The sequence below is a fragment of the Anabrus simplex genome, chromosome 5, assembly GCF_040414725.1.
Source record: "Anabrus simplex isolate iqAnaSimp1 chromosome 5, ASM4041472v1, whole genome shotgun sequence".
NCBI classification, from domain to species: domain Eukaryota; kingdom Metazoa; phylum Arthropoda; class Insecta; order Orthoptera; family Tettigoniidae; genus Anabrus; species Anabrus simplex.
Genome location: NC_090269.1, coordinates 110,980,065 through 111,001,752, shown reverse-complemented (window position 1 = coordinate 111,001,752; position 21,688 = coordinate 110,980,065). Strand labels below are relative to the sequence as shown.

The 21,688-nt window shown below is 38.5% G+C and overlaps 1 protein-coding gene across 4 annotated transcripts in view; it reads left to right on the top strand.

Moving 5' to 3' along the window:
* Positions 1-20,935, top strand: part of koko (cyclin-Q) — a 109,589-nt gene extending 88,654 nt beyond the window's left edge. For all 4 annotated transcript variants that reach the window (XM_067148297.2, XM_067148300.2, XM_067148298.2 and 1 more), the window contains 2 exons: positions 11,167-11,301; positions 20,851-20,935. In XM_067148297.2, the coding sequence (XP_067004398.1) occupies positions 11,167-11,301; positions 20,851-20,934 (219 nt within the window). In that variant the 3' untranslated portion in view covers position 20,935. The remainder of the gene's footprint in view (positions 1-11,166; positions 11,302-20,850) is intronic.
* Positions 20,936-21,688: the final 753 nt, after the last annotated feature.

Below are 21,688 nucleotides of genomic sequence, written 5' to 3'. Positions count from 1 at the left end.
GTCCGGGTCAGGGATGTAATGAATGAAGCAGATATAGGCTATTAGTACGATGGGGTCGCCACTCCCAAAGTGATTTATTAATGAGTGATAGATACTATGAAATGAGAATGGAGAGTGTTGCTGGAATGAAAGATGACAGGGAAAACCGGAATACCCGAAGAAAAACCTGTCCCGCCTCTGCTTTGTCCAGCACAAATCTCACATGGAGTGACTGGAATTTGAACCACGGTATCCAGCGGTGAGAGGCCGATGCGCTGCCATCTGAGCCACGGAGGCTCCTCTCTCTTTTTATACAGGGGTCTAATGATATATTTCATCCAGTCATTTGGTATCCTGTTCTGTTTCTAGATACCAGAGAGTACTCTATTCAACCATTGTTTGCCTTATGCTCAGCCTGCTTTTATCATGTCAACAGTGAGGTCATCAAACCCTGGTGACTTACCATTTCTCATGTTCTTCAACTCAGACTCCACCTTTAGCCATGTTAGCTGGTGTTGTGCTCCATCACTCGCACTTGAACTGCAATCTTAGTGATGTCTCTTATGAAAGCTCTTTTTCGTCATCATCATTTTTTCAGCTCCATTTTCCTCTGAGTGGTGAACAAGCGCTCACCATTATCATCTACTCGATTGCATAGCAAGGACAAAATCGTTTGACATTTTACGCAGTTTTGTGTAATATACAACTCTCATGTACACATTGTGTTTCATGAATGTTATTATTAGTGATGTCATTTCCAAGACTTTCTCTATTTAGAAAAGTATTGAAGTAGTTCTTCATTTCTTCTCTGATGCTTTGATTTTTGTCTTCACCAGGTTCCCATCATCTGTTTCCATTGCAGGGATATTGCCATACTTACTTTTTCCGTTCTTTTTTAGTGTTAGGTTTTAATATTAATGTCCTATGATTGTTTTTTCTTTGTAATTTGTTTTTAAGGTTGATGAAGGCTCAGTAGGGCTGAAGCATGTACCTTTTATAGTCTTAGTTCTTAAAGTTTGTATTGACTATATTTTCTGTTATTTGTAATCGGTTAGTTTTGCCTTTGTTTGTATTGACTATATTTTCTGTTGTTTGTAATCAGTTAGTTTTGCCTATGTGTTGTAATGAGTGTGCTGTGTGGTATTAGTTGTATAGGAATGTGTTGTGCAAAATGCCTGGCAATTACTGTTGGTTTTTTGAAGCCGCAATTTTTTTTTTTACCAGTCATGAGTGTAACTTTCTCTGGTATCATACTTTCTTCCAACTGCTCAGTTTCCAATGTACTTTGCATCTTCAGCAACCTGAAATTTTTCGCAAGAACTTATATCCATATTTAATACGTGGTTCATACTTCACTTTTAATGTGTTACTGACGCCATACAGACCAAAGCTGGACAACGCTATAATATAATGTAATCCATTGTTTGAGGCAAAGCGGTACCAACCTTCTTTCAGTTAATGCGTGCACCCAAGTTTTTCTTGACAAAATTATGGAAAAAGTATGTGTGGAGTATTCGTGTATGTATGATAGTTTAAAATGTAATCCTGTGTAAAATTTTGTTGGATGAATTGTTTGGTTTCCAAAGACATACGAGCACTAATCAACAGAGCATATCTCACTAGATGGCAGTAAGACAGCCTCACTCCATTCAGCTATCTTCCCTTAAAATTGCCAACAGCTGGGATTTTTAATCAGTATTGTTAGTTTACCATATTCTGAAATACCAAAATGCAAATACTATTGCTTCTTTAGCACTATCCATGTCCTGTACCTTTTCACAGCCAACTCTAACCCACCAACCAGTATGTTCAAGGCACTAACTCTGACATAATTGTTCCACTTCAATGAAACCCCAGATCTCATAATCTGTCAGTATGGAGATCTCTTCTCTCAATACTCCCATCATACCTTCTCTAAATCTACAAAACATAAGCTTAACTGTCCATTCCTCTTTTAGCATTTTTCAACTTGACATGCACTGAAAATCTGTTGTCTGAAATTGCATTGATTCTGATCCAATTTACTAATTTCCTCTCTTCTTAAATGCCTGTATCCAAACCAAACCAAACCAAACCCCATGCCACTACAGCCTTTGAAGGGCCTTGGCCTACCAAGCGACCGCTGCTCAGCCCGAAGGCCTCCAGATTACGAGGTGTCATGTGGTCAGCACGACGAATCCTCTCAGCTGTTATTCTTGGCTTTCTAGACCGGGGCCACTATCTCACCGTCAGATAGCTCCTCAATTCTAATCACGTAGGCTGAGTGGGCCTCGAACCAGCCTTCAGGTCCAGGTAAAAATCCCTGACCTGGCCGGGAATCGAACTCGGGGCTCCGGGTAAGAGGCAAGCACGCTACCCCTACACCACGGGGCCGGCTTAAATGCTTGTATACCATTCAAAAATGCATATATCTTGATAGTGCTTGTAGACAGGTTCAATTACTGCTTTTGTACAAATTCTATGCTAGTCCTATTACTCTACAAAGCCATTTCACCCCTCCTGTCTCAGGTCTAATTTAATCTATTCCTGCTGCTCATCATTCATCATCCTCTCCTTTTCATCGAGCATAATTCCATTGCCATTATTATTTGTCTCCCAGAGGAATCTTGTTTGTAACTTCAACACAAATATTTACGTTGATATTTGAATTATTCATTGGATCTGTATAGTGATTCCCTGGTATCTTCAATGGGTTCACCTTATTTACTAAAAATGCTGTTACCGGGCGAGTTGGCCATGTGGTTAGGGGCATGCAGTTGTGAGCTTGCATCCGGGAGATAGTGCGTTTGAATCCCACTGTTGGCAGCCCTGAAGATGGTTTTCCGTGGTTTCCCATTTTCACACCAGGCAAATGTGGGGGCTGTACCTTAATTAAGGCCATGGCCTCTTCCTTCCCATTCCTAGGCCTTTCCTATCCCATCGTCGCCATAAGACCTATCTGTGTCGGTACGACGTAAAGCAAATAGCAAAAAAAGATGCTATTAATTTTCCTTTTCCCTCCTTTTCTAAGATACTTTAGTACAGTCCAAAAATGTTCCCATGCCACTTGATCATGTCTTTCAAAGTTATTGCCTAAATATTCCCACAATTTCTTCTTGGATTTTCCAGTGATATATTTTACTTTATTTCTTCAATATATACAGTTTCCTATTTAGATCAGTTCTTGTTTGGAGCCATTTCTGACATGCCTTCTTTTTGCGTTTACAAGCTGCACTGACATTATTCCATTATTTGCTTTTTACTATCTTTACACACAGTTGTTCCTTGGAATTCCCTTGCCGTTTATACTACTACATCCCTGTGGGCCACCCATTTCCTTTGTACAGGGTGGTTGGAAACAACGTGAACTGTGTATGTGAGTGTTTTAGGGTTGATCATACTGATAAATAATTGGAAAAAAAATTGAGATGTTGCACCGTTATCATTTTATCAGCTGCTGAAGTTAGCTAATCAGATTGCTTTGCGGGCAAAAGGCAGTGTTGCTAAATCTGCATGTGGCTTAAGATCGGCTTCAGAGGTCCAACCGAGGAAGGCTTGCGTTGCAGTGTGAAACCAAGTCCACTGTACACATACCACATGACTGCTTAACAAACATTTCCATAAACAAGCAATCACTTAGCAGCTTCCGATACCGAGAAATCAGCATCAAACACAAACACACTGTAGGTTTCAGCTGGTGACACCGTAGCGTACTTGCCATGGAGCGATCATGTCAGCTTGGAGATCCATGTTCAAATCCCCCCCTTGGCGAAGTCAACAGCTTTTACTCAGCCACACCAACACTCATGTCAGTACAGTGTGGCCAGAAGGAGAACTCCTTCTATAAACATCTATGACTTCACTTGATCTTCAGGTTATTTTCGACGCCGTTTACACACTTTACCAATTCAGTGCTTTACGAGACGAACTTGTGTCCTCGTTTTTAGAAAAAAAAGACCTCAAGATTACTTCAGACTTTTCTAGATTTGCTTTATTTTACTGAACATTGTCAATCATTTTATAATACTAGTTACTCTGTACATTTGGATTTTTTTTACATCGCACTGACACAGATAGGTCTTATGGCGACGATGGGCCAGGAAAGGCCTAGGAATGGGAAGGAAGCGGCCGTGACCTTAATTAAGGTACAGCCCCAGCATTTGCCTGGTGTGAAAATGGGAAACCACGGAAAACGATCTTCAGGGCTGCCGACAGTTGGGTTCGAATCCACTGTCTCCCGGATGCAAGCTCACAGCTGCACGCTCCTAACCACATGGCCAACTCGCCCGGTACATTTGGATTTGCAAAAGGAAAAATACTAGAAAAGTCCTACAGTGTTCCTATTATTGTGCATGCCTTATTTTATACTTCTAATGGCCAATTTGAACTTATGTCTTAGAATATTGCATCTCTGTAATTGTCTTCATCAGCTGAAGATGTCCCTTACTAGGGGACAAAATGTGTACTGAAATGTTAAAGATTTTATAACATATTCTTTTTGAATATTCAATGCAATGTATTGAAAAGGTGGATTACTCCTCCTTTAAACGGTCATCATTTTCGTTGGCCCCTTGTCCAGCTCCTGCCAGGTCGGGGTGTTGATGGCACTTCTCCATCGTTGCCTCTCCTTCCACCAGTCCTCTTCAGTAATTGTATTCCAGTCCAGTCTTCTTTTTCTTATACTGTTCTTGATAGAGTCCATCCATCTTTCCTTCTATCTTAGCCTCAAACACTTAGTTTGGAAACCTTCCCTCCTCCATCCTCATAACGTGTCCAGACCATCTTCATTTATTCTTATCCATCCTGTCACTCAGCTTTTCTACCCCTAACTCGTTTCTAACCTCAACATTTCTTACTCTGTCTCTCCTTGTCTTCCCTACCATACTCCTTATGAATTTTGTCTCATTGGCCTGAATTGTACTCTTTTCTTGCTGTCAGAGACCAAGTCTCTGATGCATACATTAATATAGCGGTATAGTACATTATCTGTTGACATTTCATAGGAACTTCTCTGTTTCACAGCAGGTTCCTTACATTCTGGTAGAACGTATTCCCCTTCTGCTGATCTCCTTATTGAACCTTGCATCTTGCATTATTTCACTCCCCAAATATTTGAAGTATTCAACAACTTATAGGTTTTTGTCCCCTGATACTAACGATTCCTTCTCCTCTTGTCATCACCACTGTCTTGCTCTTCTCCACATACCATATTTCTCAGTATGCCATTTAAAGCCTCTAGTTGGATTTGGACTTCTTTATTGTTGACTCTTTAGATCACCATGTCGTTTGGAAACAACAATATTTTCATATCCCCTCCATATCCTGCCTTTGTTTCCTTTAGAATTTCATCCATAACCGTTATAAAACGTAAGTGGAGACAATATACTTCCCTCTCGTAGTCCAATTTGGTTTCTAAACCCATCTGTTCTCCCCACTGGAGTCTGAACACAACTGAAACAATTCTTATACATTGCTTTCACTAGTTCCCTTGATTGCCTTCAACATCCTTTTCTCTCCAGATTTTCCCACACCTTATTAACACTATTGTATGCCTTCTCTAGATCGAGGAATACCATCACCAGATCTTTTCCTGTTCCCACTGTTTTTCCATCAGTAATCGCATGGTGAACATAGGATCTATCGTTGGTCTGCCCTGTCGAAATCCATACTGCTCTGCTTCTAAATTTATTTCCACCATTCCTCTCATCCTCCTTTCTATAATTCTCTCCAATATTTTGGCTACTTGTGACAACAGTGCATTTCCTCGATAATTGTCACGTACCTTCCTGTCAGCTTTCTTAAATACTGGTATTATTACACCTTTACACCAATTATCAGGTGCTTGCTTTTTCCTCCATATACACCTTAGCAGCCTATATAACCACTGTAGACCAGTAGATCCTGCTGCCTTTCCACACATAATTCCTACATCCCTGTTGCTTTTCCTGTTTTCATTTGTTCAAGAACTATTTCCACCTCTGCCATTGCAATCTTCTTCTTCTTCTTCTTCTTCTTCTTCTTCTTCTTCTTCTTCTTCTTCTTAAGCCGTCGTCTCCAAACGGAGGTAGACGATCCACACGGTCAGCTCCGATCTTGATGTTGCAGCCATGCCATGTGGATTTATTAGAATATCTCTCAGGATCTTTAATGCAGTGGTTTCCCGTTGCCTTCTGCATCCTCCATTTCTGGATCATCCTGATTTACTGTCTTCTGCATCATTTCTCATAGTCAGAAGTTTATCAAAATAATCTTTCCACCTATTCTTTATCCCTCTTGGTCTGTTATTACATTTCCACTTTCTTCCCCCATTTGTTTTGAGTAGATTTTTTTTTTTTTTAAATCATCAATCCACACAGCATCCTTTTTCCACCATTTACATTTTCCAACTTTTGTCTGAATCTCTCCCAACATCTTTTCTTTTCCTCATTTACCTTTTTTTTAAATACTTTTTATTTCCTGATACTTAATCTTACTTCCTTCTTTCCTATCTGTATTCCACTCTTGCCATGGTTTCTTCTTTTGTTTAACAATATAAATGTTATTTTCAGTACAGATCAAAAGATGAAATTTATTTCTTGAAGTTTATTTCTTTGATTGTTACTCTCAAGCCGGTCATAAGCCACGTGGAGATTTAGCAACACCGTCTCACAAATTCCATTTGAATTCGTCCGTAACGTGATCTGATTGACTAACTTCAGCGGCTGATAAAATGACAACGGCGTGAGATATATATATATTTTTTTAAATCAAATTATTTGTCTGTATGACCAACCCTCTAACGCTCATATAATTGGTTCACATTGTTTCTGACCATCCTGTATATCCTGAACTTGTCTACTGTCTATTCTTTGGACCTTTTCTCTAATCTTATCCATATACTTCTATCTAATTTCCTTGTCCTGAAGATTTTCTACACTTATCCATCTGCAGACAGATTCACTTTCTCTATCATAGTCCTGGTGATACATAGTTCACTGCAGATCAGACAGTGGTCTGTTTCTTTGAAAAATTCCTAGAATATCCATAGATTCCTAATAGACTTTCTGAATTCAAAGTCAGTTGTGAACTAGTCTGTTATTTGTTTGGAAAGAAACCATCTGTTGTGAACCTAGTTCCCTTACCCTTCCATGTGTAATAGTCTTATGCTTGAAGAATGAATTAGCAACTGCTACTCCAATGCTAGCACAGAAGTCCAGTAAACACTTATGGGAACAAAACACTTGCCATTCGTGTTAGCTTCCATATATATCACGTTTAACCCACCTTATCATGAAGGTATGTCCAATTGAACGGTCCACTGCAAAAACGGGGTGCCTCCACTTTTTGGTGAAAATCATGTTTTAATGGTTTGGTGTAGTAAAAAAATTCCCGGATCTTTTGGTGGAAGAACGGTGTCGCTCCGACTGTTCGTTCATGCGTTATTATGTGATCAGATCTAACCCCCCCCCCCCCCCAATAGTTTTAGTGCAAAAAGGATGTGGCCCCTGGAGTCACGTCGTTTTTGCTGCGGAACTTCCACGTTTCAACAGAGAACTGCACCATGCAGTAAGAGGCACACACTGCCAACAGTAGCAGGTATTATTGCTGGCAATCTGGCTTCGGTTGGTACCTAGCTTTGTTCAGTATGGATGCTGGCTGTGTCTGTGTTGTGAGCATGGAGCAGTGTGACACGGATTCGGATATTACAGCTTCGGGGAGTGAGTATAATCCATCAGACGGAAATGGCAGTACATGTATGGAAGATATTCCTCCAGCCAAGAAAGGGAAGAAAAGATGCCCGCAAGAAGCAAGGTGGAGGCGCAATGTAATTAAAACACGGAAAGTGGCAGGGAAGACATCTATTTCATGGGGTGGTAAATCTATGCCAGAAAGGACTGGCCACCCATGCAACTGTAAGAGACGACGTTTTGACAAGTGTTCGGATTATATGAAGCAGACAGAATATATTACTGTCTTTCTACAAGCTTGCAGATAAAGGGACGCAAGATGTTATCTTATTATTTACAGATGCTTATCTGGCGAGCCTTAGTACAGTGAGGGGTATTTAGTGAAGGGGAGCAAAGTCAGGAGAAGGAATCCCTCGGCAAAAACTTTCTTGTACAACGTAAACAATATCGTACATACTACTATTTTAATCTACATTGACTTTCATTAGGATTAATTTAATATGCTAATGTACATGTTTGTTATTTTAGGTTAGAGAAGGAGTCTTGGAATATGTTGTGTCCAAGAAGGCATTTTGTGCACTGTATGGAATTTCTCTCAAAAGAGTTGAAATACTAGGAAACCGCATATCATCAAATATATGCAGCCGCCCAGAGCGATGAGGAAAACATACAAATCGACTAAATAAAATTCCTGATGATCTGGTGAAACAAGTAGACGAACATATTCGATCATTCCCTAGGAGAAGGTCCCATTACTCTTGGAGGGATAACATGACAAAAAATTTCCTTTCATCTGAACTATCAATCACTAAAAATGCATGCCCTGTACCTACAGAAATATGAACCAGAACAGTATTTACTGCCACAGGCAAACAAACCTATTAAACCTAAGATATCCTATAACTATTATAGTCATTATTTTAACTCTAACTTCAATATTTCATTTGCTCATCCCAGAAGTGATACCTGCATGACCTGTGATTGTATCGACAGCAAAATGAAGACAATAACTGATGGTGAGGAGAAGGCAGTGCTGAGCGGAGAAAAGGAACTTCATCTTAAGAGAAGTGAGATGTTTTATGGAGACCTACGAACTAAGTCTACGTTGGTAAACGAACGCACTGACGATGAAACAATCGCGTTTGATTTTCAACAGAGTTTACCATTACCGGTCGTGCCTCCTGGTGACGTGTTGTATATGCGGCAGCTGTGGGTTTCCTCATTTTGTATTCATGAGTCACTTTTTCCTTTATGATGAAACTATTGGCCGTAAAGGGCAAAATGAAGTAATAAGTATGTTACATTATTCTTTCGAAAACATTCTGGACAAGAGAGTCAGACATATGTACTTGTTTTGTGATAACTGTGCTGCACAGAATAAGAATAATATGATAGTACAGTTTTTGTATACATTGGTGAAGAAGGGCGATTTTCTACAATTACACATCGATTCCCTGAACCTGGGCTCAGTTTACTCCCATGTGATCGAAGTTTTGGTCTGGTAGAGAAGGAGAAAAGGAAGTGCAAGTGTGTGTATTTACCATCAGAGTGGCTAACCTTAGTAGCTAACACCTCCAGAAAGTTCAATGTAATCAATGTAACTCAAGATATGTTTCTCGATTTTAAGGAACATTTTGCACCGTATTTCCTAACAATCATTAAGAACAAGTCTAAAGAGCGATTCAAAGTAACAACATACTGTAACATTGAATACAGTGCAAGCCACGAGGATGAAGTATACTGTGGTCCAACTGCATCGTATCTTGTCAAACAACCATTCCACTTAGAACGTCCAGGCAACAGTGAACTCACCCTTCCGACACAGAGACTGTATGATGTACCTCTGCCAGTAGCTCCTGCAAAACTTAATGATGTCCTTAAGCTGGCGAACAAATATGTATCGCCACATGAACTTCCTTTCTACAGGGCGCTTACTTCCGTACAAGACACAAATGACACAACATCCAAAAGTGACATTGAGTGTTAGTGAAGACATAACCTGTGATGCTAGCAAGTTGGGGCTGATGACGACAATCATGTTGTTTGTTGCCCTAGGGGCCTGGACTCTAAATAATAATGGTCATCAGCCACAACCTGGGGTTTGTAGATTGATTACTTTTACAGTATTGTGAGAATAAAGTATCCTGTATTTGTATCCAATGCATATTTTCTCAGATTTCTCCCTCTTTAGTGCAAAAACAAGGCAGCTCCAAAAGTTGTTTTCAATTATAACAATTCCTTTTATAATGTGATAAATTAGTATTTTGCTGAAATAAAAGGTCTATGTAGGTACTATGCGCTGCAGAAAAGAAAAAAATGTTTAGTCAACATTTGGATTTTTGGGGAGGTTTTTTGTTGTTTCCCACAACTTACAAAAATGGAACCACCTCGTTTTTGCAGTGGATCCTTCAATTCTGACATTGAAATTGCCTCTTTGCACTCTCCTATCCCTGCTGTTCACCTTGATTATGTCACTCGGTGATTCGTAAAAGTTGTCTATTTCATCCTCACCTAGGATACTACCTCACGTGTAAAGTACACTGAGACATTTCTCGTCCTAATCCCTAAAACCGCTAAATCTCTCTACATCATTCATTCATCATGCCTAAGAAAGTTATGTTGCATTTTTGGGGAGGTTTTTTTGTTGTTTCCCACAACTTACAAAAATGGAACCACCTTGTTTTTGCAGTGGACCCTTCAATTCTGACATTGAAATTGCCTCTTACCACTCTTGGACTTACCACCCCATGCTCTGTCCTTCCACTTTTAACATCTGTTAAGAACAACGTATAGTCTCGTGTCTCTTTTTCGTTATCTCCCCTAACCTGAATGTCACTAACCCCAACACATCCAGACGCATCCTCTTTGCTGGCTCAGCCAATTCTACTCTTCGATGAGCCCCATCAATATTGGTAGCACCCCATCAAATTCCATTACATTTGACAAGTTGTTTCTAAGAGTCCGTGGCCTGTCAAATGGAACAAGTGTCACAGTATAAGTTCATGGCTTGCTGAAAACATTCTGAGTGTGCTCTTAAATTTCTGTGAAGTAGGATGCTACCCTAAAGTCCCAGTGAGAATTTCTCCTCTAACAGTCTTAGCTGCCTGTGCACAAGGAGAGCCACAGCTCAGAATATGTCTAAGATGCCCACTCGCATGGAAACTAGTATTTCACTCACTAGACCTCTCAGCCATTGCCCATGATTCACAAACTAGGATGTGACTGCAAAAACCCACACCATGATTTATTTTCATAGTTTCCTAAATTTATACGGTAGTTACAGCCCTGGGCCACTTTAAACACTTTATGGCCAGTTTTAGACTTGTTTTTAACCCTTCTATAATAAAGCATAGAAACAAACCAACAGTTGGCATATAAAGATGCCAATGTCTGTCATGATTGTTTTCAGGTGGCATCATAATGTTACCCAATCTTGACCCCAAATATATCACACATTTCAACATCATTTCTATATTCCAGACCATTCTTGAAGATGAGTCTTTAGTTACCATTATTAACATAGTAATACTATCTGTTTCAGGATTTCCACTATGATCCTGCTATTTTAGACTATTCACCTCAGCATATTGCTTTAGCCTGCATCAACTTAGCACTCCAGTGTTATGGAGTCCAGGTGCTTTCCACAGATGAAGGAGATGCCCCGACTTGGTATACTGTAAGTAATTGATTTATTATATTATTATTGTTATTATTATCTTGTATACTACAGTAGAACTTGATTAATTAGAATATTTTAATATTGAATTATTGACTAAATTGAACATTTCTCGTGCTCCATTCGGTCCCTTTACAATCCTGTATAACACCATGTTAAAAATTTGTGTTTAATTCAAAACAAAATTATTTTTAAGCATGATGAAATACTGTTTGGGCAAAAGAGAAAAGCAGTGTAGAGTCATGCTGGTGCTTGAAACAGAACTTTAGTTGTTGCGAAGCCAAGAAAAGGTTTCAGCTCTTATCTGCCTAAGGGTATATTCCTTGAATAGCCTTGTAGGTAGCAAACTTTGAGTTTCGGGAAGAGAGAAAATTCAGCCTAAACCCTGGACGCCACGTGGAGTTGTTTGACAACTGTCAGCAGATGAAATGTAAAACGTTCCACTGATTGCTGGAGGCTTGGAAGGTGGAGCATGGGGACATTTTGTAAATATCCATCATTGATTGCAGATGGATTAAGGGACAATGGCTAGGCTTCATTACCAACACTAAGCTAATAAGGGAATGTACAATGCTTCCGTTAATAATAAAGTGCTTGCAGTACAATGTGCCATGTCAGGATACCTGCTTTTGCTCTGCAGCACAGCTTCCAAGCCAGTCTGGTTCACTTAAATAGTGAAGTATGTCGAGTTATACTCAGAATTGTGTGCAAGTTTTTCCATCATGTCTTTCCGTGAAAGAAAATGTGCTGAGTGCCATAAGACCTATATGCGTCGGTGCAACATGAAGCCACTAGCAAAAAATAAAATAAAATGTGCTGAATACAAAATACTGACCAACTCAGAAGATCAAAGTTATAAATGAAGTGGAAATGGATTTAAAGAAACAGGCACAGATCGCAAAGGATTTTGGCACTCCTCCAAATACTTCATCTACTTACCTAAAAAGTAATACGATGCATGATATTGTTTAATTCAAATATGTATTTGATTTTATTTTTTTATGAACCCTTCAAGTTCAAATTAACCAAGTTTTATTGTTTATTGTTACCTCAGACAACAGGGGTAACACTAAACAAGGCACAAGCACAGTTAAAAGGGGAAGGTAAGAGTACAATACACAATATAAGAAAACACTACACACTTGGAAAAACAGTAACTAGCCTTTACGCGGATCTCCAACAAAACAAGTACGTAACTATCAGTAGGGCCAACTAGTGAACGACAAAACGGGAAGATGGAAGGCCTGGGAACCTACCAAAGGCATGGACATGGCTTAGATAGCGGATTCCGAAATGAATCACCGTGATCCTTAGTTTTTAAAATATTATTTACAAGATAATTCTACATATACATTCCAAGTTATGAGCTATAAGTTCAGTGATATACATAGGTTATTCGTAGCAGTGTAAATTCAAATTACAAATCAACTGTACATCCAGTTACCAATGCAGTAGTACAATGCAATTTACAGGTTATCCAAAATCTAGCGTACCTAAAGTGATACAGAACTATCAGAGGCAAACCCCCAAGGGAAATACTATTAAACTACAATATACATATTTTAGTGAAACAAAACGGGAATGCCTCGGAAACGAACAGGTAAGTCTAGCTGAAAAACTAAGGCGTCATAAGTAACTAATTTGGTGAATCTAGGCGAGGTTAGGGCAGACTCCTGTATGAAAACCAAATCGGAACATTACGGAATTTTTAGCAGGAACGGAATTCAAGAGTGCTTACCCGAGGAGTGTGCCATCCCGAAAACCGAAGTGACGTCATCCAGATAGGCTGCTCGTAGACAGATAAACCGAGACCGACAGAATTCAGGATACAGAATTTTATTCGAACACTACGTCGCTCACTATATATAGGAATTACTGGCCTTGGAGGCAACCAATCAGCGTGCACGTGTTCCCTATCGCCACCTAGACTCACCAATCACAACCTTACTTTCGATCGAGAACTTAGACTAACATTCTAGAATACGCATGATCGCGAAAGTCGTATTTTTCCAGAATAGACAGAACACACTTTCTAGAACACATACCAACAAAGTAACACACCCTGTTTTGTAACTTTCTGGATCTTTCCAGGAACTATAGACAGAATTCTACTATTTACAAATGCCTATGTTACAGCATTATACAGTACAGGTTAGGTCAATAAAAATAAAACATCATATCGTATTTTTCAAACAAGGTCTTAAAAAAAAAAATACATTCCACTCACATTACATAGTTCACCTGTAACATTTATGATGATATGATTGAATGGATGGACAAGATGGGGGATGGTGCAGCAATTTTCCTGAACACAGATCTTTTATTTCTTCTGTGACCTATTGAGTTATTGAATAATAATTGTCAAGTTAATAGTGCTTTTTGCAGTCCTGTCAAAAATTCGATGATTAATGTAATTAGAAACTACACCTAACAATGTTTATCTTATTTTCCATAGTACTTAATGATAGGATATAAACTTCATGATTTGATCTGTATGGAATTGTGATCACACTAATAACTAAACTTATGTCGTAATGGTCCTCCTTTTCGATACTATATTATGCAATGTTTACATTACATTTTAAATCCTGGAACTAGTTTTGGCCTTGGTTGGCCATCATCAGCCTTAATGCAAAACTGCACAAACACATACAATAACTAGAACAAATGTACAAACACACACAAATGACATTAAAAAGTGTTAAAAACATCTGGGATGAACTATGTGCACAACATGTAAAATATGATAAAATTTAAATCAGGCTCTAAAATGCATTGCATCATGTTAAAATATTCCATTAGTGCTTGTTGTAAAAATATCATGAAAATGCTGAAAAGTTACGCTGTTGGACATTGTCAATGGTTGAATCAAGGACGGCACACAAAGATATGGTTAAATAACTGACACGTTCTTAATTTGCAGCTGGTAGACATTCGCAATTCAATGCAGTGTCCATGATGTTAACCTTTCATTGTGGCATTTGATGCATGGCCTAGCATTCAATAACACAACAGTAGGCCACGCACCCCATGCCGCAACGAAAGGTTAACTTCATGGACACTGCATTGAATTGTGAATGTCTACCAGCTGCGAATTAAGAACGTGTCAGTTCAGTTATTTAACCATATCTTCGTGTGCCGTCCTTGATTCAACCATTGACAATGTCCAACAGAGGAACTTCTCAGCATTTACATGATATTTTTACAACAAGCCCTAATGGAACATTTTAACATGATGCAATGCATTTTAGAGCCTGATTTTAATTTTGTCATATTTTTACATGAGCACATAGTTCATCCCAGATGTTTTTAACACTTTTGAATGTCATTTGTGTGTGTTTGTACATTTGTTCTAGTTATTGGATGTGTTTGTACAGTTTTGCATTAAAGCTGATGATGGCCAACCAAGGCCAAAACTAGTTCCTAGATTAGAAATGTAATGTAAACATTGCATAATATAGTATTGAAAAGGTGGACCATTACAACATAAGTTCAGTTATTATTGTGATATTACTTAATGCCTGCGCACAGCTGTGGGTCAGCATTCGGGATATAGTGGGTTCGAATCCCACCGTCGGCAGCCTTGAAGATGGTTTTGTGTGATTTCCCATCCTCACACCTAAATTAAGACCATAGCTGTTACCTTCCCATCCCTCTGTCGCCGAAAACATTTGACGTGTTAGTGCGACGTTAAACAAGTAGCAAGAAAAAAAAATCATCATCATTTGTGAAGTCACACACCTATTTTAAAGTTCTCCACCATGTTGTTCCTTTCCTTTAGATTCCAGTTCACGATTGTTGGGATGCTTCCTTAGACCTGAGCAAACCAGATGTTGAACATTGGAGCCCTTCAAGATAAAGGGGTGGGAGGTATAAGCTGGAGACAAGACTGATGGTGAATCAACTGTCAAACATGGTTTAGTGGATCTAGGTGTGAAAGAGAATTGTATGATCATTGTTAATAGATTTTGTGGTGCTGCATAGCTATTGGTTAGTTTTAGTTGTAAAACCAATGTTGAGAACTGCGAGTCACCATTGAAATTGGTAGGTTAGTTTAATGGAGGTACAAATCCCGCCTGGTGGTCATGATCGTTAAGGCGTTGAAGTCTAAATGGTCTGACGGCGTGGTTAGCAGGTTCAAGTCCCGTTGGTCAAAAAAAATTTTGCCATCAGAATGTTGGCTGGCAGGGTAGGGGAGGTGGTGGTATACAATTCATAATCACTAGATTGCGTGCCAAAAGCCTGGATTAAATTCCAAACCTCTCTGCAGTGCTCATATGGAGTGAAGACATAGACACTGTTGATGTTGATGATGATGATGATGATGATGATGATGATGATGATGATGATGATGATGATGATTCATCCGTTGGATGGAGACTTTAAGCCTTGAGCAGAGCCCTAGGTGCTATTCGATAGGAGTAGGCTATGTGCTGGCACTGGGTTTCACCCTCTCCCTTGCTACTATCATATATCACATCATTCATTTCATCTCATTAACTCCTCTGATGAGGTTGACGTCAGGAAGAGTATCCAATCATAAAAACCCACCACAACAGATTCATCTCGCCGCATGCCCATCCCCGTAGAGAAACGGGACAATGGTTGGACAAACAGTTTGTTGAAGGTACAAGCATGATCTTATATGGTGTTACTTGTAAATGTCATTCTGACCCCATGTTGACAAGAGGTCTTGCAGAGATTAAGTTAGTTAGTTAGGAAACTAACCAGGAAGAAATGGTTATTGATGATTCAGTGACAAGTGAGGATATTTTTTTTAAGTGATTGATCGCTGAAGAAAAGGGTTCTGAGTATGAGAGAGGACTTGAGATTTACTTCAAGAGTCCAGAATAGTATATAGTTACAGTTGATGTCCTCAATGTTTGGCCCCTAAAAACAAGGATCATCATTTTCAGTACATGGGTTTGAAGAGTATTAGGTTCATTTTCTTAGGGCTGGGGCTTGGTTATCATATTTATTATTAGATCAATTTGCAATTAAAGTTGTAAGATATATGGGCTTCGGTGATTGAGCAAATCGTTTACTTCAAATGACAAGGCTGGAATGCTGGGATTGTTCAGTGTGGTACAGGTAAAAGCTGCCATAGAAAAGGCATTGTTGGCAGTAGGTTAGTTATGTATATATCAGCTCTCAGACCCCCTTTATAGTTCTGATTGTAATTATTTCATTTCTAATTAATACAGCTGCCTTGAAGTTAAAAAAACGGGTTCTTGAAACATTAGAGTTCACTGAAATGAAATGGCGTATGGCTTTTAGTGCCGGGAGTGTCTGAGGACATGTTCGGCTCGCCAGGTGCAGGTCTTTTGATTTGACTCCCGTAGGCGACCTGTGCGTCGTGATGAGGATGAAATGATGATGAAGACGGCACATACAACCAGCCCCAGTGACTCTTCATACATAACTTGGGTGGTAATGTAATTTATATGTTTATAACAGTTTCATCCTAATAGAAGGGTTTCACTAAAACAGAGTTTACATCTGTCAGTTCTAACCTCAACTTCAGTTCCTGTCGTATATAAAAAACCCCAGCAGCAGCCTAATTTTATTGACTCCAGAGTTGTCCCAATTGCTTTTGCAACATTAGACTCACCGGGTGAGTTGGCCTTGTGGTTAGGGGTGCGCAGCTGTGAGCTCGCATCCGGGAGTTCGAACCTCACTGTCAGCAGCCCAGAAGATGGTTTTCTGTGGTATTCCATTTTCACACCAGGCAGATGCTGGGGCTGTACGTTAATTAAGGCCACGGCCGCTTCCTTCCCATTCCTAGGCCTTTCCTGTCCCATCGGCGCCATAAGACCTATCTGTGTCGGTGCGACGTAAAGCAAATAGAAAAAAAATAGTAACATCAGAAGCACTCGTCAAAAATCCGACATTTAGGAATTATATTTCATCTACAAAAAAAAATAATAATAAAAAAACAGGGTATGCAATAGGCATGAAATTTTGAGGAAAAGGTCATTTATTGATTTTAGGAAACGTGGAACATATTTATTAGAAACTTCTCCAGAGAAATATATCCTTTTAACTCAAGAACGGCTCAGAAAACGGGAACAAAGGCCGCTGAAATCTACGAAATAAAGAGAGCTTTATTTGGTTAGTAAACTAGATCAAGCACACATTATCTAGAATCTGCAGACATGGTGATGACAAAGTTGAAATCTTTAAGGTAGCAAATCAAGATAATTTGCTTAGTAGAAGTGGAAAGGTATTCACGGAGAATATGGTGATAAGGAAGTGATACAGAAAATCATTGATCCACCATGGTTAGAATATGCTTAAAGCTTCATTCACAACTTAACTTATAGAGCATACTTCATACTACCATATTCTGGGTACTAGTTCAACAAGGTGTTAATGTGGTCCCTACCCAAGTCATTTCATCATATAACTGTTATGTGAATATGAAGGCATTTACAATGGAAGCACTTCTTCCCTGTTGTAATGAATTTCCATACCTTAGCTCTGTGAATCCTATTTTTTGCCTTGTGGAAATCAAGTGTATAATGACCATTTTTCTTCCACATTCCCATTGTTTTTCCATGATGTGATTATACTATTATTTGGATGGTGTTATGCATCACTTGACCAAGCGCCAAAAGTAGATTTTGAGATATTGACACAAACGCAAAATCCTTTGTATTAATTCACATTTTCTGTTAAATGTGAGGTATTCTATACCAAAATGAAGACAGAAACATAAATTTTCTTCTTAATGTATAAAATTTAGGGATATTTGAAGTATATTGTCGTAATCTGAGATAATGGCGCTTGGTCACTTGATGCTTTATTGCGGTTACCTTAGTTTTTTGTTTAGCATCACTTGACCAACAAATAAAACTGTCATTTAGTGATCGAATGGACTTTCAAAAATTCAGTGCAGTGTAAAATATGATACTTGTTAACTAATGTTATTCCTTATTTAAGTTCAGGATTAAGTTATACATAACAGAATACAACATGACATAGAAAAACATGAATTTTAGAATATAGTATAGAAATTACACTGGTGTAACATAATGCAGGATTTTAAGAATTTTCGAGTTCAAAATCCATATTTCCACAATCAGACCCATCTATATCATCGTCTATTCCAGGTTCACTAAACAGGTCCTTATAGAAAGGCTTAGCATCGTTGGGAATTCGCTTCATGAGGGAGCGCAGGTCGTTCAGCTTCGCTTCTGAAACTGGTTTTCCATTGGGCCATAACGGAGTGAGTAGACCATGTAGAGCTGATCCATTTTCATTCTGAAGCCGGCGACGAACTTAAATAGATCAATGAAAATTTAAGTACATTTAGTAACGCATTTAACACACCTGAAATTCGTTTACTGCAGTCAAGTGTTGTTGGTTAACTTTTGCTGGAGAGAATGTTGTGGGATCTACACCTTCAGTTGCATGTTTCTTATCAATTGGAACAGCTTCCTCTGTTGTATTATTTTCATCGATTACAAAAAAACATTTTAGGGAAAGCTAGGAAACGTGCATACACATTTTGAATTTCTTATTTACAAGTGTGCCACTCTGCAAACTATATCAACGTGGTTAGATGACTGTAGAATTTCACTGAATGTACCAAAATGTGAAACCATGATCTTTACTCTTCGACGTCCACCTCTCCCACCACCAATCTTCCTAAATGGAACAGCCATCCAATGGACGCCTAACGACAAGGCCGTGAAGTACCTGGGAGTATTCCTTGACCGTCGCTTATCATGGAAATACCATATAAATCAGATATTAAATCTAAGTTATGCACGACTAAGAAGACTATATCCTCTCCTAAACAGGAAATCTTCCCTCAAATTTGAATGTGGATTACTTCTCTACAAATCACTGCTCCGTCCTTTATTCACCTACGCCTGTCCAGTCTGGGGAGGGGCGGCTCGAACCACTATCAGACGCCTGCAATCATTCCAAAACAAAGTTCTCCGTATCATCACCAACGCTCCTTGGTACGTCCGAAACAAACAGTTACATCGTGAACTTCAGTTAGACACTTTGGAACACGTGATTTCAATGCACGCCAAGACGTTCTTCAAGAAACTCCAAAATGTGCCTGGTGCTGTGTTCTTTGCCCTTGGAAAACGATCCACACTTCCACGACGGATTAAAAGTAGACTTCCTCAAGATCTTTTACTTTCACCAAGAGAAGAATCTGAACATGAACAGTGAATGTTTGTGTTTATCAAAAATAAAATACATCAACGTGAACGAATTTCCACTCGAGTGCTATTGATGCTCAGTGCTTCTTTTATTCAACTGCCCATTTACTTCTCAATGAAATATTAGTATAACAAGCATTACCAAGAAAATAAGAGTTACCTTGCCTAGAAAAACTGGAACATCTCTTTGTGTTAGTGACCAATTGATTTTTATTTTTTTAAATTTTATTATCCGTGTGAGGATCTTTTCCAGCACTTTATTACAAACTCTCCTCACTTATTCTAGTTACAGAAGGGCCTACAGGAGGTCGACTTCAAATCTCGTCCTTAGTAAGTGATTATTTTTGCCGTGTTTTGTTATGTACTAAGATTTTTGTTTGTAGTTTGTTTGGTTGTTTTTATTTTATCTCTTGTCAACAGTAATCTGATATAGCATGTATTTATGCTGAACGATTAAGTACTACATTTAAAAAAAATGTACAAGTGTGTTTAACAGGATATTGTATCGTGACATATGATATCTAATAGGTGTAATGGTAACGGGCCACATCAACTTACCACAAATTCGCATAATGTAACCAAAGAATTTCGGTCATCTGTCAATGAACTCAGCGTTATGAAGCTGTTCGTCGACTGCCAGTGATCTGCGTTTATTGAAATGGGCGTAGCGTTTGCAGGTGTGATGGAACCCTCTCAAATATATTTGGACTCCTAAGATAGGAACGTATTTTAAATACATAAAACAATACATATAAGCTCTAATTTGTGAATTAACAGAAGATTATTGAAGCATCTGATTCTAACAAGAGAATTCGCTCAGACCGTGATATATGAGGATAACGATCCATTGCTATGTTCTTAGACTTAAGTACTTATTACCACAATGACGGATTTCAGTGAATAGAGAAAGAGTAGGTTAACTACAATGATGACACATTGCGGAGAAACAATGCAAATTCGAAAGCTGTGTAACAAGGAAGAAAACCTGCTCGTGAATCTGCGACACGGGAATCCACATTTAGCATCATACGACCAAGTGACTGCACACGTGTCGTGTGGTCATTTGATGCGTAATTCAGACTCAGAAATGGTGGTTGGTCACTTGATGCAAAACTTCAATTTAATGATTGTGAGGTTGGCGTTTGGTCAAAATGCATTTCCTGCGAAATCATATTGAGAATAAAAGTCCGCACCATAACCTATGTAAAGTTTACACCTTTCGCTACCAGATGGTGCAATAATCTAAAAAAATCGATTTTGGCGCTTGGTCAGTTGATGCATAACACCATCCATTTGAGGAAAGCATTAATAAATATTTGGTAATATTCTTTTACTTGGAAAATGCTCACAAAAATACTGTTTGTTTCAGGTTTTTGCCGAGGATTTGGAGAAGGATAAACTGTGGGAAATAATGGAAAATATCATAGAAGTGTACAATAAAGAACCAAAATGAACCATACTGTGTTTTATTTGAAAAATAATTTATTCAGAGACATTACGGAATGTATAAGCTTAGTCATTTGATGTTGCTATTTATGCATTCAAAGAATTTCATCAGTTAAATTGTGAATAAACATTTGATCTCATTCTAAATGTAAAAGACTACAAAAGGGAAACAGCATCATCACAGAACTTTTCATTTCACTAATAAAAGTGTTTCAATAATTTCAACCTAGCCCATACAAGTCTTTAATATAACATGGGAAAGGAAAAAAGTTATCAAATAACAGCATGCCATTTTCATATCTATGGTTCATAGTAACATGTATTTAAAGCCATCAGTGATCATTGAAGTAACAAGCATAGAAAATATTACTCCGCAACAGTAAAAGTATTACAGGTACAGTATCATAAGGTAAGATTTACGTAGCTGTAAGTTAATACTGTATACATGCAAATAATCCCCACACCCTAATTTTAGGGAGGGAAATTTTGAAAAAGAAAGGAAAATGTTTGTATTTGTATAAGATAGCTTTGTTAAATATTTATATTGGAACCTGTAAATACTACAGGACATTGAATTCTAAAATGAAGCAACCTGTCACATTTCAATTGTCATTAGTATAGTACAGTGGTATTTCAAAATATACTGGCATGTGCTTTGCATTACCAATTTGCAAGTGTAAATACAAATTTCTCTGCGCAAACTGATAACAAATCTGTGGAAATTCATGATCTTCTTCATAATTGGCTGAGATACATTGCAC